This window comes from Bos javanicus, chromosome 4 (assembly GCF_032452875.1).
Source record: "Bos javanicus breed banteng chromosome 4, ARS-OSU_banteng_1.0, whole genome shotgun sequence".
NCBI classification, from domain to species: domain Eukaryota; kingdom Metazoa; phylum Chordata; class Mammalia; order Artiodactyla; family Bovidae; genus Bos; species Bos javanicus.
Window position 1 is genome coordinate 43,960,813 of NC_083871.1, and position 20,847 is coordinate 43,981,659.

General features: G+C 37.9%; 1 protein-coding gene across 29 annotated transcripts in view; it reads right to left on the reverse strand.

Annotated features, from left to right (window-relative positions):
- The window catches only part of PHTF2 (putative homeodomain transcription factor 2), a 228,681-nt gene that overhangs the window by 184,348 nt on the left and 23,486 nt on the right, over positions 1-20,847 (reverse strand). For all 29 annotated transcript variants that reach the window (XR_009735859.1, XR_009735858.1, XR_009735857.1 and 26 more), the window contains exon 2: positions 1,600-1,679. Coding sequence is in view for 4 of the 29 variants with exons in the window: in XM_061413850.1 (XP_061269834.1) it covers positions 1,600-1,666 (67 nt within the window). In the remaining 25 variants the exon portion in view is untranslated. The remainder of the gene's footprint in view (positions 1-1,599; positions 1,680-20,847) is intronic.

The window sequence follows — 20,847 nt, forward strand, 5'->3', positions numbered from 1 at the left end:
TTTTTTTTTTTTAATAAGCCTTGAAAGATTAAGTAATCTTTCAAAGTATTCCTATGTATTCTTCAAGAAAATTAAATTTAAAAGCAAAATAAAACAATCAAGCAAATCAAATCTGGTTAATGGTTCTGGTGATTATGATGTGATTATATTTGCTAGATATAATTTGTTATATCTGTTAGGGTTGCTCTGGAGAATTTTTTGATTGCACATATCCAAAGCTTTTGGAGAAGGAAATGGCAATCCATTTTCCAGTGTTCTTGCCTGGAGAGTTCCATTGAACAGAGGAGCCTGGTGGGCTGTGGTCCATGGGGTCGCAAAGAGTCGGACACAACTGAGTGACTAAGACACATCCAAAGCTGTTAGACCCTCAGATAAGAAGGGTGCTACTGTGCTTACTGAATGTGAATATAATATTTCAAACTCTCTGATCTTAAAAGAGGTCAGTTAAGCTAATACATTCTATAAATGATCTTTAGTGAAGTTTGAAATGTTTGCACATAAAAAGTCGGATAAAATTTTTGATAAGCATTTCTCTCATAAGTAGAAATTAACAGAAAAGCTTTCAAAGATCTATCTGCAAAAACAATTAGTTTTATTTAATTCAGCTTTCTTTAAGTATATTGGAAATTTAGAAGTAACTTTAACACTAAAATAGAAACATAAAAGACTGAATAGTGTGATCAACACCAATACTTCAACTCACTACTTCATAAGAAAAATGTGATACTGAATTATCTGTGGTATGTTCTACCCAGAAAGAAATAACATATTCAAAGACAGACTGTATTCTTAGGTTTGTCTAATCTTTAAAGTGTGCTAATTACCATTTATTTACTACTAAATTTTAAAATTGCCTGATTTTCCCATACAAAGGAAAAGCTTTAAATACCTAATTATCCTTTGTTAATAGGGACCTAATGAATAAGGCATAAAAATGTTTTAAATGTGAAAACAAACATAATTCACTACAGAAGTTAAAAATCTAAGATACCACATATAACAACAATACATTTTAAAGAGTATAAACAACACTCTTCAGGAGTAAACAGGAGTATCTTCAAAAAAAAAAAAAAGGTACTGGAACTTATACTTTATAAAGGAAACATTAAATTGGTAAAGCTTATTTTGAAACACATAGGATGACAGAGCTAGTTAAGTAGTTATGGCAACTATTCCTAAAATGTCAAAATAAACATTTTAGTATTTCAGTTTGGAAAATACAGTCTCCAAAGGTTTATTTTACTGAAAAGATTCAGCTGTTGAATTGTAGCTTACAAGAAAGAGATTAAAACTATAGTTACCCCTGTCAAATAGTTATAAAATTATAACAGCTCTGTTAACCTACCTCTTCTCAAAAGAAATTAATGCAAGAAAAAATGTAATGCTTTCATAAAATGTGAACTGGAATCCTGGAAATGTGGTTTATAACTGAAAATAATCTAGATACTCTGACAATGTGGAGTAAAAACTAGAGAAAAATATTTTTAGTCATCACCTTTCTTATTTTCGGTAATATCTGACACAAATTCATCAAATTTTAAAAATATGCATTTTAAAATAAAAATATTTAAAAAGTAAAAGCTCTGGTTGTCAACTTACCTTCTTTTGATACCACACAATAGCATCTGTGACTTTGGACGCCATTTATCCCACTGAAATCACACATTCGTCATTTTAGGCTGTGCAAGAGAGAGAAAAACAAAGGACTTCTTGACTTCCACCTTCTAAAAGGAGACTGAACAACATGCATACATAGCACTCTGGTTACTTGCAGAGCAAGGGGTGTATGACTATACTTAAATTACACCCTTCCTCATTACTATTTTAGCAACAGGTTCTCTTAGGTAAACAAAAAATCAGTTGCCATAATAAAAGAAGGATCTTTCTACATGAATAGAACATTTAAAATTTCTTATAAAATAGTTGATTTTTTAAATAAGTCATTAAATAAATTTCAGAATTTTCCAGGTATACAAGACATTTTTCATTTATAAATTCACATATGATAGGAATCAATCCATTCACTCAGTAACAAATCAAGTTAGTTGTGTTTTAACTTCTATCTAGGAACTAGCATCAATTACTGCTGCTAATGGATAGCTTGACAGAGATGCCAAAATTTATAATCACATTTAATTTTCCCTGATACTTGGTAACACAAAGTTGAACTGAGATCAAATAGCTGGAGAAACCTAATCAATGTATGTTAAATACTAAGTGAATATTAGAGTTAATTACACAGGAATAACTAATATTAAGGGTTTTTCAGGTATCAGTTTGCTAGTATTTAAAAATTCATCACAGACAATTTTATAAGCATCTTCTGGATACTAAACTTAATGGTTCCTTACCCCTAGAGAAAATTAATTCCAGACTGATTCCAGTAACCTCTGAAATAGTTTTCTAGTTTTTAATACCACACTGGCACAGGAGGGTACCTCTGGCAGGTGTTAAGGATGAGCCTAAACAGGTTCAAATGCAGATACTGACCCCAGATTTCATTTTTCAAATTGGGATCATCCACGGCCAAACAGGATCTCAAGGAAATTCTGAGAGTCAAGAGCACCCTCCTCAGCCAATCCTGGCACATGCAGATTTGCAAGGGCCAAGTTCACCCAGAGGAAACAAAATACCAGAGGTTTTTATGCTCCATTTTTAGGAGCGCATAATGATTCAAATATAATGACAATAATTACCGGCAAGTTCAAATAGATCAACTTGTAAAATTTAAGGCAGAATTTACTTACTGCCTGTATTTTTTTTAAACTTTTACTGAAATATAGTTGATTTACGACGTTGTGATCGCCTATATTTATGATAGTGTTAGAGACCAAATTACTTACTACCTTTCCTAAGATACTGATTGTAACTTTAATTGATCAAATTCAAGTAAACCATGTTGTGAAAACCTCATAAATTCCCACATATCATGAAAAGAGGAGCAGAGAGTCAAAAGACAAGGATTCAAATGGCTCCACGAGCTAATATGTAATATTGAAGAGGTCATTCACCTCTATGACCTAGTTTCTTATATTTATAAAATAGGAACAACTGTACCTATCTATCCTCTATAAGATTCTTGTGACTAATAAATAATACAGTAACATAAAATGCTTTCCAATGTCTAATACATATAGATGCTCAATTATAATTATATTATTAATTTTATATTTTAAAGTTCCCCAATTCAGTAACTAGGGAGTATCAATAGTTCATTTTTTTTAAACATGGCAATCAGTTTAAAGAAGGAAAACAAAGTTCAATCACTTTCTATTGACATTTAAAAGAAAATTCTTGCCTGGGAAATCCCATGGACAGAGAAGCCTGGCAGGCTATAAGTCCATGGGGTTCCAAAACAGTCAGACACAACTGAGCAACTAAGCACCACCACCACCTAATTATCTTAAGAGTGCAATGTCAATTCTCAACTATATACACACCAATTATTTAGAGACTTCAAAGTCCACATCCTCTGAACTTCCTCAGTCAAGTGTGACTACCTTCATTTCTCTTACCAAGGTTTTGGGAGGAACCTTGTCCTTACTAACTTAAAAATCTCCCTTTTGTTTTTTCCTGGAGGCCTCTGGGAATATATTTCATTAATTGTAACCACATTTTGTCCTAGAGGTTTTCCCTTGATTCTGTCAGTAGACTATTCATTAACATTACACAGTCATTGTAACTGTTAAGACATGTGTATGTCCAAACTGGTTTAACTCTCCTTTTCCCCGGCTTCTGTCCCCACCTTACCAAATGCAAATCACAAAAAATTCTACAAAAAGTATGACAATATCAATTTTTCACTTTACTGTCCTTTAATCTCACCCAATCTTTACTGATGAAAATTCCACATTATCTACCAAAGTAAAAATCCTTTTTCCTAATGTCCCAAGGTGTAAATAACAGGCATTTCATATACAAAATATGAAAGAATTTTTTATTCAATCTACTAAATATGAGATATTTAATACATTTGAAGAATATTTAAATTGTCACATAATAATAGTTTTTTTGTTTTTTTTTTTTTTTTTAAAGAAAAATGCTTCAATGCAAGTGAGGAAAACAGTACCTGGTTGAAATAAAATTTTGTGAAAAGCATTTTTTAATATGCTTTGGTTTATACCACACTATCCTTGGAAATAAATTTCAAAAATCAACTATAACATTTCACTAGGTATATAAAATGTTCTAAATATTTTAATTATATTCATACAGACCTACAGAAATAAACTTTCAATTTTGTTTAAAAAAAAACAAACGAAACACAACCCTTCTTCATGTAAAGGTAAGTTTTGCTCCGCAAACTCATTTAACAGTTTCTCCACTGTGTCAACAACCTTTCAGTGACACTGAGTGGCTCATATCTATTTTTAAAACAGGTTTTACAGCATGCTAAGATGCATTCCTGAATCAGACATCTGACAAAGCATAAAGACACATTTAAATCAACAAACGATTTCATTAATAATGAAGATTGTTTATAAAGCTTTTCCAACTACTTTGATTCTGACTGTCCAGGAAGAGATCTCTTTTATCATGATAGTTCATGATAAATAACTTTATATGCTAAATTACAACACTAAGTTTAATTTACAGAAAAAAGTAGAACATTATACTTATTGAGTACCTTAAACACAGGATTCTAAGAGGATTTTAATTTCTGATCAAATGACCTGATAGAAGTAATGTATTAAGATATAAAAATAATCCAACTGTGAAAATAGAGCTAACCATAGGTATAACATTCAAATATTGCCACAGGCAGTTACCCTGAGCTAATTCTCTCCTTGAAGCTGCTTTAGTCACCATACCTTGTCAAAGCATCTTTACTGTCAAAGCATCTTTAGTATCTCAAAGTTATGACCAACCTAGACAGCTTATTAAAAATCGGAGACATTACTTTGCCAACAAAGGTCCGTCTAGTCAAAGCTATGGTTTTTCCAGTAGTCATGTATGGATGTGAGTAGGACTATAAAGAAAGCTGAGAGCCGAAGGATTGATGCTTTTGAACTGTGGTGTTGGAGAAGACTCTTGAGAGTTCCTTGGACTGCAAGGAGATCCAACCAGTCCATCCTAAAGGAAATCACTCCTGAATATTCATTGGAAGGACTGATGCTAAAGCTGCAACTCCAATACTTTGGCCACCTGATGCGAAGAACTGACTCATTTGAAAAGACCCTGATGCTGGGAAAGACTGAAGGCGGGAGGAGAAGGGGACAAGAGAGGATGAGATGATTGGATGGCATCACTGAATCAATGGACATGAGTTTGGGTGGACTCCAGGAGTCGGTGATGGACAGGGAGGTCTGGCGTGCTGCAGCCCATGGGGTCGCAGAGTCAGATACAACTGTGCGACTCAACTGAACCGATGTAAAAGTCTACACAAATGCTTTAATAATGTAATCCTTTACTAACACACCACAAAATATTAATATTATCTAAATCAATAATACATATTTGGGTCCTCATTGTTATGCTATTCAACAACCTAGCATCACTCCCCACGGCACTTAGAACTGCATTTAGACCCTCTAAAATCTCACACTACCCTACTTACCCAGCATTACTGCTCACCATCTTCTCACACATCTGTTTCAATCGTACCATACTTCCTCCACTTTCTACCTCTCTGCCAAAATTAACACTTCTCTTTCCAAACAAAGAAGATTTCAAGAAGGCCTAAATTCCTCTTTCTCTAAAAGTTTCTCCCAAATTCCTCCATTTTAAATATTTCTCATCCTGTTCTGTATTCCCGTCACACTTAATATGTTCTGTTTGTACAGACTTTTGTATACTTGTCTGTACACGCCTCTACCACTATCTGCAGTTTTGGCTTTTTTAAATATTTATTTATTAGTCTATGCCTGGTCTTAGTTGTGGCATGCAGATCTTTAGTAGTGGCATGTGGGATTTAGTTCCCTGACCAGGGATCAAACCCAGGCCCCTTGCTTTGGGAACATGGAGTCTTAGCCACTGGACCACCAGGGAAGTCCCTGTGTGGTCCAGTGTGTTTATTACCTCTGAACTCTCCCACACCTTTTTATATATAATAAACACAAATGTTTACAAATCAGAATAAACAGATGCCAACCCAAGTACCATCACAGATGAATGAATTTAAGGGCCTATTGACTTAAGGAAAAAAAAAAAAAAGGGAACAACATAAGAGTTGTCAGTTAAGTTTTATTTGGGTAAAATGAGGACTACAACCTGAAAGACAGCCTTTCAGGTAGCTCTGAAGAGGCAGGGGCAAGGTTGGCATGTATGCGACTTTAGTGAAGGGGGATATGAGTAGTCAGTCACACATTTTGGCAGAAGGTTGCTGCTGGTCACAAGAAGGCTGTTGCTAGTCACAAGGAGCAGATGTCTCCATTAATGATTTTTTCCAGATGTGAGAATATACAAGAAATTGGGCTCATAAAATCTTCTCCAAGTATCTAACTATCTGAAGGCCTGTACTGCCAGTTTTTCCAAGAGCACAGAGGGCCTCATTCCAGATTCCTGCCCTGAATTCCTCTCAGGGTGTGTTGAAGGTCAGTGGCTAACAACTTCATTCTTGTAGTGTCAGACGCGAGGGACAATTTTTAGTAGACAGGCCAAAATTAAAAACTCTACCTGTCAAACTCCTGCACTACCTCAACATGCATATAAACAAAGAAACACTTTTCCTAATAGTAAAAGGTACAAAACTATAGTGAAGTATAATTAATACAGTTGGTTTATTAGCTGACATTTCAACCAACAAATATATAATGATTTGCAAACCTATGAAGTACAATGCTATAGTTAAATATAACTCACCTGCATCCTCCAAGGCTAAAATAAGTAATTTTTAGACTTCAGAAACTAGGAACAAGGCAGTTTTCTCTTTAAAAAAACAAACACTAATGCACAAACCAAATTTCTTCATACTGATACTGAACTTAGGAAAAAGTGAAATTCTGGGAGAAGGAATGTGGTATGGACAGAAGGAAAACTTCTACTAGTTTCAGGGGGCTGTGTTCTAATCATATGACCTACAGATTGCTCCAGTTTCTTGAAAGCTTACAAAATAATTCATCTGGAACAGACTTTATTTCATGGAAATGTTGTGAAGAATAAACATCACAAACTATATGTTTAAAATTGTTTTCAATCTTAGGATAGGAAAAACAAATGCAAAAAGAGGTCTAAAAGGTACACACTTTCTGTTATGCTGCTGCTGCTGCTAAGTCGCATCCGACTCTGTGCGACCCCATAGACGGCAGCCCACCAGGCCCCGCAGTCCCTGGGATTCTCCAGGCAAGAACGCTGGAGTGGGTTGCCATTTCCTTCTCCAATGCATGAAAGTGAAAAGGGAAAGTGAAGTCGCTCAGTCATGTCTGACTCTTAGCGACCCCATGGACTGCAGCCTACCAGCCTCTTCCATCCATGGGATTTTCCAGGCAAGAGTACTGGAGTTGGGTGCCACTGCCTTCTCCGACTTTCTGTTACACCAGTTCATAAAAGGAGTATTTGGCATTTTTATTTTCCTTCATGGAAACACCACATAGTCCACGTATTGGGGGCTAGCGGATAACACCTAAGTTAAGAAAAATTACAATCTTTTCCAGCAAATCTGGAAGACCCAACAGTGGCCACAGGACAGGAAAAAGTCAGTCTTCATCCCAGTTCCCAAGAAGGGCAGTACCAAAGAATGCTCAAACCATCAGACAGTTGCACTCATCTCCCACGCTAATAAAGTCATGCTTAAAATCTTGCATGCTAGGCTTCAGCATTACAAGAAACAAGAACTTCCAAACGACCAAGTTGGGTTTAGAAAAGGCAGAGGAACCAGAGATCAAATCAAATTGCCAACATTTGCTAAATCATAGAGAAAGCAAGGGAATTTCAGAAAACCATCTACCTCTGTTTCATCAATTACACTAAAGCCTTTGACTGTGTTAATCTTAACAAACTGCAGAAAGCTCTTAAAGAGATGGGAATACCAGACCACCTTACCTAACTCTAAGAAACCTGTATGTGGGTCAAGGAGCAACAGTTAGAACCCTGTATGGAACAACTAACTGGTTCAGGATTGAGAAAGGAATACGACAGGGTTGTCTGCCTATCACCCTGTTTATTTAACTTACACGCTGAGTACATCTTGAGAAAGGTCAGTCTGGATGAGTTACAAGCTGGAATCAAAATAGGTGGGAGAAACAACAACCACCTCAGATATGGGGATGATACCATTCTAGGTAAAAAGCAAAGAGGAACTAAAGAACCTCTTGGTGAGGGTGAAGGAGGAGAGTGGAAAAGCTGGCTTAAAACTCAACATTCAACAAACTAAGATCGTAGCATCCACCCCATTACTTCATGGCAAACAGAAAACGAAAAGGCAGAAGCAGTGACAGATTTCCTATTCTTAGGCTTCAAAATCACTGCAGATGGTGATTCATGAAATCAGAAGACAATTGCTTCTTGGTAGTAAAGCTATGACAAACCTAGACAGTGTGTTGAAAAGCAAAGACACCACTTTGCTGACAAAAGTCCATATAGTCAAAAAAAAAAAAAAAGTCCATATAGTCAAGGCTATGGTCTTTCCAGTGGCCACATATAGTTGTGAGACCTGGACCATAAAGAAGGAAGGCAGAGCGCCAAAGAATTGATGCCTTCAAACTGTGGTGCTGGAGAAGACTCCTGAGAGTTCCTTGGATAGCAAGATCAAATCAGTCAATCTTAAAGGAAATCAACCCTGAATACTCACTGGAAGGACTGATGCTGATGCTGAAGCTGAAACTCCAGTATTTTGGTCACCTGATGTGAACAGCCAACTCATTGGAAAAGTCCCTGATGCTGGGAAAGACTGAGGGCAGAAGGAGAAGAGGACCTCCAAGGATGAGATGGCTGGATGGCATCACTGATGCAATGAACGTGAACTTGGGGCAAACTCTGGGAGATGGTGAGTGACAGGGAGGCCTGGCATGCTGCAGTTCTTGAGGTCACAAAAAGTCAGACAAAACTGGGCTACTGAACAACAACTTCTCTCTAAATCTATATTTACAAAAATATGTTGCACTATTGTGAAATCTAAGAGAATCCCTAGAGATATAATCTTAATACCCAGAATACTCTCTGTAGAACTTTCTGATGTGTACAACCAACCCACCCTGTATGTCCTTTAAAGTAGCTTCTTAACTTTAGCACATACCTATGAAATCTCTACTGATAGCATTCCTTTGGGCTTTCTTTTTTTTTTAATACTTAGGAGGTCCTTTGAATACTCTTTTATATTTTTATCCAGTGTACTGGGTAAGTGATTCTCATTTTTAACTGTTGTGCCACTTGGAGAAGTCAACAATGAAATACGATCTAAACAGTTTAACTTCCTCATTTACTCACAAGAAATTTTTTTTACATCAACTGTTCAGACTCCACTCAAATATGAATATACTATTAGAGGTGTCTACTAAAAATATTAACTAAGTTAGTGTTCCAGGTACTCCATTATCAAAATGATAATGCATGAAATGATAATCCAATGTTTTAAGGATTTAATAGAACTTAAAAAAGTATTTAGAGATCAAAAATTACTCACTAAAAATACCATGAATAAAATATGAAAAACACTACTTGAGAGATGTTTCAGCCAGAATCTGACTGACTAAACACTAATATTGCACTGTTGCAGGAACTAAGGACACAAGAGTAAACAAAAACCAAGGTCCCTGCCATGAAACAAATTACCACGCAAAGAGAGAAGATAAATTAACAGCAGGACAAGATAAATTAACATCAAGATAATTTTGTGTTGAGGCGGTACTATGAAGGAAATAAGCAGGGAGATATAGTTGGGATGGAGTGCAGCACTTTTGGAAAAGATGGCTAAAGAAGTCCCCTCTGAGATGACATGTTAATTGAGATCTGAAGGATGAGGACAGCCAGGCTAAGAACCAAGAGAGGACATCCTGAGCAGAGGGAACAGTAGGAAGCACAAAGACCCTGAGCTAAGAATGAGCTTAGAATTTTTAAGAAGCAGAAAGGAGGCCTGTGTGACACAAGTATAATGGACACAGATGACAGTGGCTCTGTGAAACATGAAAGGGAGATAAGAGCCTTTTCACAGGGTCTCAGATATCACAGCAAATAACTTTATTATAAAGATAGGAAGCCACTGAAGTGATTTCAGCAAAGCAGCGATAATCTAACTTGCAAAGACCACTCTGAGAGCTGTGAAGAGAAAGGACTGGACTGAAGAACTCAGAGTGCAAACAGCAAGGCTAGTTAAGAAAGTCAATCTCACACAGAAGCTGACAGTATGCTGGGCTCAGAGGGAAGCAGCAGAGATAGCAATTGGTGTGCAGTTTTTAATTTTATTTACAGGTAAAATCAACAAGATCTCGGAACGGACTAGTTTGGGGCAGAATGGAGGAGAGGATAGGGAGAGAAATCTAAATTTTTGGTGTGAACCATTTTTCTGAGATGGACTTCCATTTAAAAAAAAAAAGGTTTATGAGAGTAATACAAAAAATTTGATTCAGGCTTGTTAAGGGGACATTACCTACTAGACAGAAAAATAGAGATGTCCAATAAGGAGTTGGATCCTTGAGTCTGAGCTTAAGATAAAGATGAGGGATAGAAATACGGGTATAAAAGTCACGAATACACAGCCAACATTTAAAATCAGTGTGTAGGGGGGGCAGGTCTTCACTGGTGGCTCAGTGGTAAAGAATCCACCTGCCAATACAAGAGACATGGGTTCGATCCCTGGTCCAGGAAGATCCCACATGCCACAAGGCAACTAAGCCCATGCTCCACAAACTACTGAGCAGAGGTGCCCTAGAGCCTGGGCTCCACAGGAAGAGAAGCGACTGCAACGAGAACCATGCACCACAACTGGAGAGTAGCCCTGCTCACCCCAACAGGAGGAAGGCCCATGCAGCAGCAAAGACCCAGTGCAACCAAAAGTAAAGTGGCAATAAAAAAGAATGCAAAAAATAAAAAGATCCACCTGATGAAAAAACATGCCACCTTGCCAAAGCACTTACACCAGTTTGACTGTGGTGGCTAAAAGACATTTAAGGGGAGCTTTTCAACATTAAGGCAGTGTGATACCATGCTTGATTTTCTTTTTCTTTTGGGCCAGGGAATGAAGAACAGTGCTCCATCACCTCCTTTTTCACATTTTTCATTTTCCGTTTTTTTTTTTTTTTTTTCTGTTGAAGATTAACACTAAAATCATGTCTGACAAATATGTGTGTATGATTTAAGCACTTTGTACATTTTACAGGATGATGGTGACTTAATGAGTGTTTAGGTAGAGCACTCTTTCCTTCTCTTTCCACATTTTAGCTCCATGTATTTCCACATTCTCTCTCATTCTCGTTTTCTCAGTGTGTACTTTTCATACCTTAATATGCCCTCTAACCGTAGCACTACATGTTTTAATCATTGGCAGTGATTAAAATAAGCATAGGTGAAAAGTCTTTGATTATTGTGTAGAAGATGGCTATGAATCATGAAAAGGATTAGAAAGTTTAATAGTGTAGTGTACAGCTTATGGTTAATTTTTTAAATCTCAATTTAAAACATTATTGGATTTTTTAAAATTACAGTCCTCTGACAGCTGGATTGATTGGTGTTTCATCTCCTGTCATCCTTTGGTTTTCTTTGCCCACTGATTTCACAAAGATATAGACAGCAGGTAGTAAGTCCCTAGGAAAGTTTATTGGTGAAACACTACTGCAAATAACAGTTGTCTCTGAAATATTTCATAGATTGATTAGAAAAAACAGATATTTAATAAAAGAAATTATACATTTGTTGGTAAAAAAAAAAAAAAGAAGCTTTAGCAATATTGGGGGGGGTGGAACTCAGATGTAGGCTACACAGGTTTAGGTCAAAACTAAACAAAATTTAACACCTGTGCCTTTCAGAGATGATGTCAATAAAATCATGTGACTGCCATATCAACTAAGAAGATTATAATTAGAGAAGGAAAGGGTTCAGCCTCAAGTCTACTACTATTCAGAGAAGCAAAAAAAGAGGGGCCAAGAGAGGAGGGTCTTTTACATAAGAGTAGGCTGCTAAGAGATCACTGGATTAAACAAACAGAAGTTAGAATTAATTGGTAGGAGCAATTCAAATGGAGTGGAAGAGAGAAGTCAAGGTCAAATGAGAAGAAATGGTTGATAAAGAAGAGAATGTTTAAAAAAATAAAAATCACCAGCGACTGCTAGTTGACTCTCATTATTCTACCTTCCTCTTCCTTTTGCAAAATTCTGCTGAGCACATTGTTGCCCAAGATAAAGACCTTTCCTAAGCCAGGTGTGCCTATGACTATGTTCTGGTCCAGACACAAGAGGTGTTAGGTACAACTTCCAAGTTAAGCCCCTTAAAGAAAGCTCAGTTGGAGAAAGCCCTTTGTTCTTTTCCCCCTTTCTATTTCCTGCTCCTTGGAATGCTGTTCTCATGGCCAAAGTTACATCAGGCACCATGGATAGTGACCTTGAGACAGAAGGTAGGTATATTCATAGACAGGAAGGAACCTAAGTTGCCTGGTGAAACCACCATACCAATTCTGGACTGCCTACCTCCAAACTTTTTGTATCCAAGATTATAAATCCTTACAGCTTTAGCAACTGTTATTAGCAGCCAAACCAAATCTAATACTTTTGTATATAATAGTTTTGATAACACAATAATTTTTTTTTTTTTTTTTGGCCATCAAAACTTCATAAATGTTGTTGGCTTGTCTTTTGGAACTGTATGTATATAACTGAGAAGTTTGCAGTCAGCTAGATACCTGCCTCCCACTTGCCCATGTTAGTCAGATTTTCATTTTGGCCAGGATTCCAAAATAATTCTCTGCTTATTTCTGAAGTTAAGAACTACCAGGGTGTAGTCAGTTTTTCATCGTTTCATGAAATTTTTCCTGCTGTTTAGAGTCTTTCAGCCTGCAAGTGTTACTTTTAATCTCATACTTTTTTTTTTTCCTTTTTTTTCCTTAAATCTTTTTCTGTTCCGTTTGTTGGAGTTTCTATTTTGGGAATACAAGTTATGCTAATGTAGGATAGTCATATTGTTTTTTTCATGGTCTTTTTTTTTCCTGTTGTGTATTTGTAGAGTTGCCATGTCATTAAAAATAAAATCTTGATTATGTTTAACATGGGGAGTGCTACACTGAAGCTCATCCAATAGGTTCTCTTTGACAATTTCAACATCCTTCTTACCAGAACCACTTTTATTTCTGTACATACATGTGCCTGCACACAGTACACACAAACTTCAGTTTGAGAACTGGATAGTACTGTTTTAATCTTTTTTTCTATAATCCATCAATGGTCAGGAAAAGTCTGAACTAGAACAGCCACTGCTGAAAAGTCATTTAGTATCCTCTACGTATCCTCTACCAGGATCCATGTCCCCATCAGGGGACTATCCTATCTCTCTTCTTGGGTTTTGGTTCTTCTCCTTAACCAGAGTACATTTCAGAAAGTCAATGGTCCTTGACAGTGTGAGGCTCAGAAATAGTATGTGAGGGTCTTAAGGGATTTTTTGTTGACTTTTTGCTCCCTACTCATCCCTTAGATCTGCCTCCCTGAAGAGAATTAGTGAGAATACTTCATGTTTTATAGACCTCATCTTTCCTTAGTCTGGCTTCTTGGATATGGGGCTGGAATTATAAATCTTGACAGATACATCTAGTATTTTCTCCTTCTTTTCTGGTCTCTACTGAAGTATTTGGCATAAGGTTGCACATACCTCTTTTTCCAGATTCTATTCCATTTTTTTTGCCCTCTCCTCTCCCCCTACCCACTTTTTCCTATTTTCATTTGGTTTCAGTGAAGTAAAATTATGTGATTCTATAGTCAAAGCTATGGTTTTTCCAGTAGTCAGGTATGGATATGAGAGTTGGACCATACAGAAAGCTGAGCACAGAAGAATTTATGCTTTTGAACTGTGGTGTTGGAGAAGACTCTTGATAATCCCTTGTTCAGCAAGGAGATCAAATCAGTCCATCCTAAAGGAAATCAGTCCTGAATATTCACTGGAAGGACTGATGCTGAAGCTTAAGCTCCACTATGTGGCCACCTGATGCGAAGACCTGACTCAATGGAAAAGACCCTGATGCTGGGAAAGCCTGAAGGCAGGAGGAGAAGTGGACAACAGAGGACAAGATGGTTGGATGGCATCACCAACTCAAAGGACATGGGTTTGAGCAAGCTCCAGGAGTTGGTGATGGACAGGGAAGCCTGGTGTGCTGCAGGCCATGGGGTCCCAAAGAGTCAGACACAACTGAGCAACTGAACTGAACTGACTGAACTTCATTTTTACTCACAAATCCCTAAATTTACTTTTTAGTACTTATTTTTTTACGTACTAATGACAATCTTCTAAGTTAATGACTCAACTGAAAAGCAAAATTTAAATATTCTAAAATAGGATGCTAAACTAACAACAGCTGCAATTTTACTTCTGTTATTTCTAACAGAGGGAAGTAAAGGGAAGACATTCAGTTTCAATTCTTTTCATAAAATCAAGATACTAAACAGAAAATACAGGACCAAGCTTAAGCTTTTCTGTGAATCTGCGACAACTACCTCCAGGGAAAAACAAAGCTAAAATGCCTTTTCCCTCCTAATCTACTATTCATTTACTATCTACTTCACTCAATACTCGGAAAAGGCAATGGCACCCCACTCCAGTATTCTTGCCTGGAGAATCCTATGGACAGAGGAGCCTGGTAGGCTGCAGTCCATGGGGTCACTAAGAGTTGGACATGACTGAATGACTTCACTCTCACCTTTCACTTTCATGCACTGGAGAAGGAAATGGCAACCCACTTCAGTGTTCTTGCCTGGAGAATCCCAGGGACAGGGGAGCCTGGTGGGCTGCCGTCTATGGGGTCGCACAGAGTTGGACAAGACTGAAGCGACTTAGCAGCAGCCACTCAATACTTAAGCAAGGAACCCTAGAATCTTTGTCTCCTTCCCTTTCCCACCACCACCAATTCTATTCCTGACACATGGGAACCATTCGATAAATATAAAGGAATAAATTAATATAGTCTATCTGTCACATGGGCAAAACATCTCTTATATAACCTGCCCCTGGCCCCACTACCACATGCCTAGTGCAAGCTCTATCATCTGTCACCAGGACTACTCTAACAGTCTCTTATTACTTCTTCACTTTCACCATTTATCTGTCTAAAATACTGACTTTATGTTTCTCTTCTTCTTAAAAAATCTCTATTAATTTCTTATTACCTAACAAAAGAGTTGTATCAGCATAGTATACAAAAGACTCTTCCTTTACAACCTGATCACAAATTCATTGTTTTTATAACCAGCAGCATCCATCATCTCTACCTTCTTCCACACACTACCCACTCCAATCTGCCATCCAAACATACCTTACAGTCAAGCCATATGGATTATCAAATATATTTTTATGCTTGCCTTCTAGTCCTGGTGGTAATTTCTCATTCTAAAATGACTTTTTCCTTGTTTTGACCTATTTGACAAGTTACTTTGGAACTCTTCTAGGACCAGATCATCACAGGAAATTAAATGATGAATATATAAACAAAGGAGAATATATAAACAATGATGTTTCAATGACTTAATGAAGAACAACTTAAGATTTAAATATTTGAAACTACCAGGGGAAAGAATGATGGAACTTCTTGGGGTTCCAGTGGTTAAGACTCCATGCTTCCAGTGCAGAGGACGTGAGTCTGATTCCTAGTCTGTGAACTAGGATTCCACATGCCACCCAGCACAGCCAAAAAAAAAAACCCAAAAGAAACAAAAAGAGTGGACGAAACAGAAGCATCTAACAACTCCACTCCCTTATAATAAGTAACTGAAACTACAGCAAAAGCATACATATGTAAGGAATGAACTTGGAATTAGTTTTAAGAAAGTAGATGCAGAATTAATGGTGAAGTAGTGGTAAGAATCAAACTGTGTCCCCTGGGTTTTCTCGCCCCATAGTTAAAGTGGCCAATTTAAAATTAGGACATGTGGCTTAAAATACAGCAGGTAACTTCTTATGGGACAAGTGAACTATATTTTTAAAATGAAACTATGGTTGGTGATCAAACTTCATTATTTCATATAATAATAATACCATTATTAATATGTCCAGATAATCAATTCAAGGTTAATGAAAATGAAATTTGGGGGTTTTGCTTCGTATTACTACTAACTACCATGCCAAGTGACCCAAACTGCCTGAAATTCAGGAATGCAGCACAGTTTAATAGCCACTACACTCATAACATTATTGTGTCTGAGGGAGTTTTCTACAAATCAGGAAACCAACACTTCAATTTCTAGCCCATCCAAGTCCATACCACAGAGGAAAGTACTTTCTAACATACTACAACTACCGTTTAACCAGAACCAACAGCTCAACTATGTATAACTCATTCTTTTCCTTGGTCTCTAATCTCTCCAGCTATACAGTACAATGCCTTTTTATATAAAGGATTTGAGCACCAGTGAATCTTGGTATCGCTAGTAGGGAGTCTTGGAACCAATCCTTGCGAGTACCAACGGATGACTGTATACACAGAAGGTATGTACTCAACAAAAGGAAATATTCCATTTCTGTTCTTCCCTTCACAGCAAAATTTTGCTATCTCCTCCAATCGCTGCACTTCCTCTCTTCAATCCAAGCATATCTTTGCTGCCCACACTCCAATGAAAGTTCTCTTTAAGGACACCAATGAATTCAGGTTGCCAAATCCAATGGTCAAGTCTCAGTTCCTCATCTAATCAGCAGTACACAACACAGCTGACTACGTTCCATCCACTCAGAACAATAGTCACTTACCCTCAAGAAAACCACTCGCTTGCGTTTGCCCCTAACTTTCTGGCTACTCCTCAGTTTCTTTGCTGACTCCCATCTTCTCCCTTATCTCATTCCTTGACATCTGTCTTCTTCACTCAGTCCCTTGGTAATCACTCAAAATATCTTGGTTTAAATACCATGTGTATGTAATGACTACTATGTATGAAGATTACATCTCTAGTCTCAGTTCAGTTCAGTCGCTCAGTCGTGTCCAACTCTTTGCAACCCCAGGAATCGTAGCATGCCAGGCCTCCCTGTCCATCACCAACTCCCAGAATTTACTCAAACTCATGTCCATTGAGTCAGTGATGCCATCCAGCCATCTCATCCTCTGTCGTCCCCTTCTCCTCCTGCCCCTAATCTCTTCCAGCATCAGGGTCTTTTCCAATGAGTCAACTCTTCACATGAGGTGGCCAAAGTACTGGAGTTTCAGCTTTAGCATCAGTCCTTCCAATGAACACCCAGGACTGATCTCCTTTAGAATGGACTGGTTGGACCTCCTTGCAGTCCAAGGGACTCTCAAGAGTCTTCTCCAACACCACAGTTCAAAAGCATCAATTCTTCGGTGTTCAGCTTTGTTCACAGTCCAACTCTCACATCCATACATGACCACTGGAAAAGCCATAGCCTTGACTAGACGGACCTTTGTTGGCAAAGTAATGTCTCTGCTTTTGAATATTCTATCTAGGTTGGTCCTAACTTTCCTTCCAAGCAGTAAGTGTCTTTTAATTTCATGGCTGCAATCACCATCTGCAGTGATTTTGGAGCCCAAAAATAAAGTCTGACACTGTTTCCACTGTTTCCCCATCTATTTCCCATGAAGTGATGTAACCAGATGTCATGATCTTAGTTTTCTGAATGTTGAGCTTTAAGCCAACATTTTCACTCTCCTCTTTGACTTTCATCAAGAGACTCTTTAGTTCTTCTTCACTTTCTGCCATAAGGGTGGTGTCATCTGCATATCTGAGGTTATTGATATTTCTCCCAGCAATCTTGATTCCAGCTTGTGCTTCTTCCAGCCCAGTGTTTCTCACGGTGTACTCTGCATAGAAGTTAAATAAGCAGGGTGACAATACACAGCCTTGACATACTCCTTTTCCTATTTGGAACCAGTGTGTTGTTCCATGTCAAGTTCTAACTGTTGCTTCCTGACCTGTATATAGCATATACAGCATATAGCATAAAGCATCTACTTCTGCTTTATTGACTATGCCAAAGCCTTTGACTGTGTGGATCACAATAAACTGGGGAAAATTATGAAAGAGATGGGAATACCAGACCACCTGACCTGCTTCTCTAGTCTCAACTATCCCCTAAATCCACTAGATAAGAAAAAGTCAAACAAGTTTCCTTACTTGAGGACTTCCCAGAGCCTCCTATGTTGCTGTGCATTATAAACATATGAGAGAAAACTATAATCATGTTGTTTCTTACACAGCAGAACCTTTTCCTCATGAGGCACCTCATAACACATACAATTAACTAAATATGGCCAACACAATTAACTAACAAGCCACTAAATATGGCATGCTTAGACATCTTTCAAGTACTTCCAACTTCTCATGGTACAAATTAATTATATGAAAATGGGCAAACTTTTCTACCAGTTGAAAAGACAATAACTTAGTTTGAGGATTTTTCAAGGCAATTCACTCTATTAGAAGAGAGTTTGCCTCAAAAATTTTCTTATGCAAAGATAAGTTGGTTGTCTTTCTTAAATTACACTCACCTGTATTATACTCTACATGAGCACAGAATAAATTTACCATATCTTCTGCCTTCAAATCAAATAATATAGCAAGTACATGCTGCTGTTAATCTTTCCTTTCTCTAGATTAAATATATCTGCCTCCTTCAACTGTTCTTCACATAACATGCCTTTCAAACCTCTCTCCATCCAGTCATCTTCCTTATCAGATAAGATCTAAATTCCTGGAATCTAGTTGGCCAACAAAACAATCTATTTGTCTGAAGAATGCAAACAACTGTGGATTTATAATGAACATGATCACTTAGTAATACAACCTAAGAGTATACTCACTTTTTAAATTTTCAGCAGCCATGACACTGGTTAACTCAATAATAGTTTCTAAAAGTAAAGCTATGTATCACATACATCCACACACATACATACTCATACACAATCAATACACTTAGCTATATCCACTAAGAGGGCTTAGATGCAACAATTTCTCAGTAGCAATAAGCACATTTAACAAGTAAATCGGAGAAGGCAATGGCACCCCATTCCAGTACTCTTGCCTGGAAAATCCCATGGATAGAGGAGCCTGGTGGGCTGCAGTCCATGGGGTCGCTAAGAGTCGGACATGACTCTTTCACTTCTCACTTTCATGCATTGGAGAAGGAAATGGCACCCCACTCCAGTGTTCTTGCCTGGAGAATCCCAGGGACGGGGAGCCTGGTGGGCTGCCATCTATGGGGTTGCACAGAGTCGGACATGACTGAAGCAACTTAGCAACAGCAGCAACAAGTAAATATTTAAATAGTATTCTGGAGAAGGAAATGGCAACCCACTCCAGTACTCGTCTGAAAAATCCCATGCATGGAGGAGCCTGGCAGGCTACAGTTCATGGGGTTGCAAAGAGTCAGACACAACTGAGCGATTTCGCTTTCACTTTTTTTTTTTCCTACTACAGTAAAGAAATCAAGGCTCCTTAGACAAATGTCTAATTTCAGGGCTGGTATAGAGACATGACAAGGTGATCCTAGAACATCTTGTTGAGTAAGAAATTAAAGTGCTCAACTTGCAATGCTTCCCACTCTAAAGCCTCCCCCTGCTGCACTGGCCCCTGTGGGCATGCCCATGGAAGCCAGCGCCCCAGCTGGCCCCTCAGACATGTGTACTCCAGGCCAGCTTCAAGAGCAGATGCTGGGGTAACAAGATGGGGCTGACACAGTGGGTCCAGGGACCTACCTAGAGGTCTTGGAGGCCCTCCTGGGGAGGAGAAGGTTGGATGTAGCTCACATTGACAATGGAAACACCAGGAAGTTTTTAATTTTTTTAAAAATTAAAATAAATTTTTTTATATTTTTGTTCTTGTGCTTTTTTATCTTGTTTCATTTTGTTTTTATTTTACCTAATAAACTTTAGTTTTCTAATTTTACTTTTTATCCTTTCTTCTTGTTCTGCTGTTTTTGTTTGTTGTTTTTTTTTTTTTTCTTTCATGCCACACCATGTGGCTTGCAGGTTCTTGGTTCATGGGCCAGGTCTGAGACTTTGTGGTGGGAGCACTGAGATCAAGCTGCTGGACTAACAAAGAACTTCAGGGCTCAGGGACTATTAACTGGCTTCAGGTAATATTAACTGATGTGAACTTTCACAGAGGTCCTCTTCTCAGCACCACGACCTGGCTCCACCCAACTGCCAGCAAACTCCAGTCCACTCAACTCCAGTGCTGGACGCCACAGGCCAAACAACCAGTGAGACAGGAACACAGCCTCACGTATCAACAAAAATGACATAACAGAAAATTTGTGGCAGATGAAGAAGCCAAGCAAAAACCTACAAGACCAAACAAATGAAAAAAGAAATAGGTAATCTACCTGAAAAAAACTCAGAGAGAAATGATAGTAAAGATGATTCAAAATCTCACAAACAGAACAGAGATACAGATCCAAAAAATAAAAGAAATGTTTAACAAGGACTTAGAAGAACTGAAGAACAGTCATAAGAAGCACAATAACTGAAATGAAATATAAGAATCAATAGCAGAATAACTGAGGCAGAAGAACAAATAAGTGAACTGGAAGATACAATGGTGGAAATAACTGCCAAGGAGTAGAATAAAGACAAAAAGAATGAAAAGAAATGAGGACAGTCTCAGAGACCTCAGGTACAACATTAAACGCACCAACATCCAAATTATAGGGATCGCAGAAGAAGAGAAACAGAAAGTGGCTGAAAAAATTTGAAGAGATAACCGTCAAGAACTTTCCTACCATGGAAAAGAAAACAGCCACCCAGGTCCGAGAAGCACAGAGTCTCACATAGGACAAACTCAA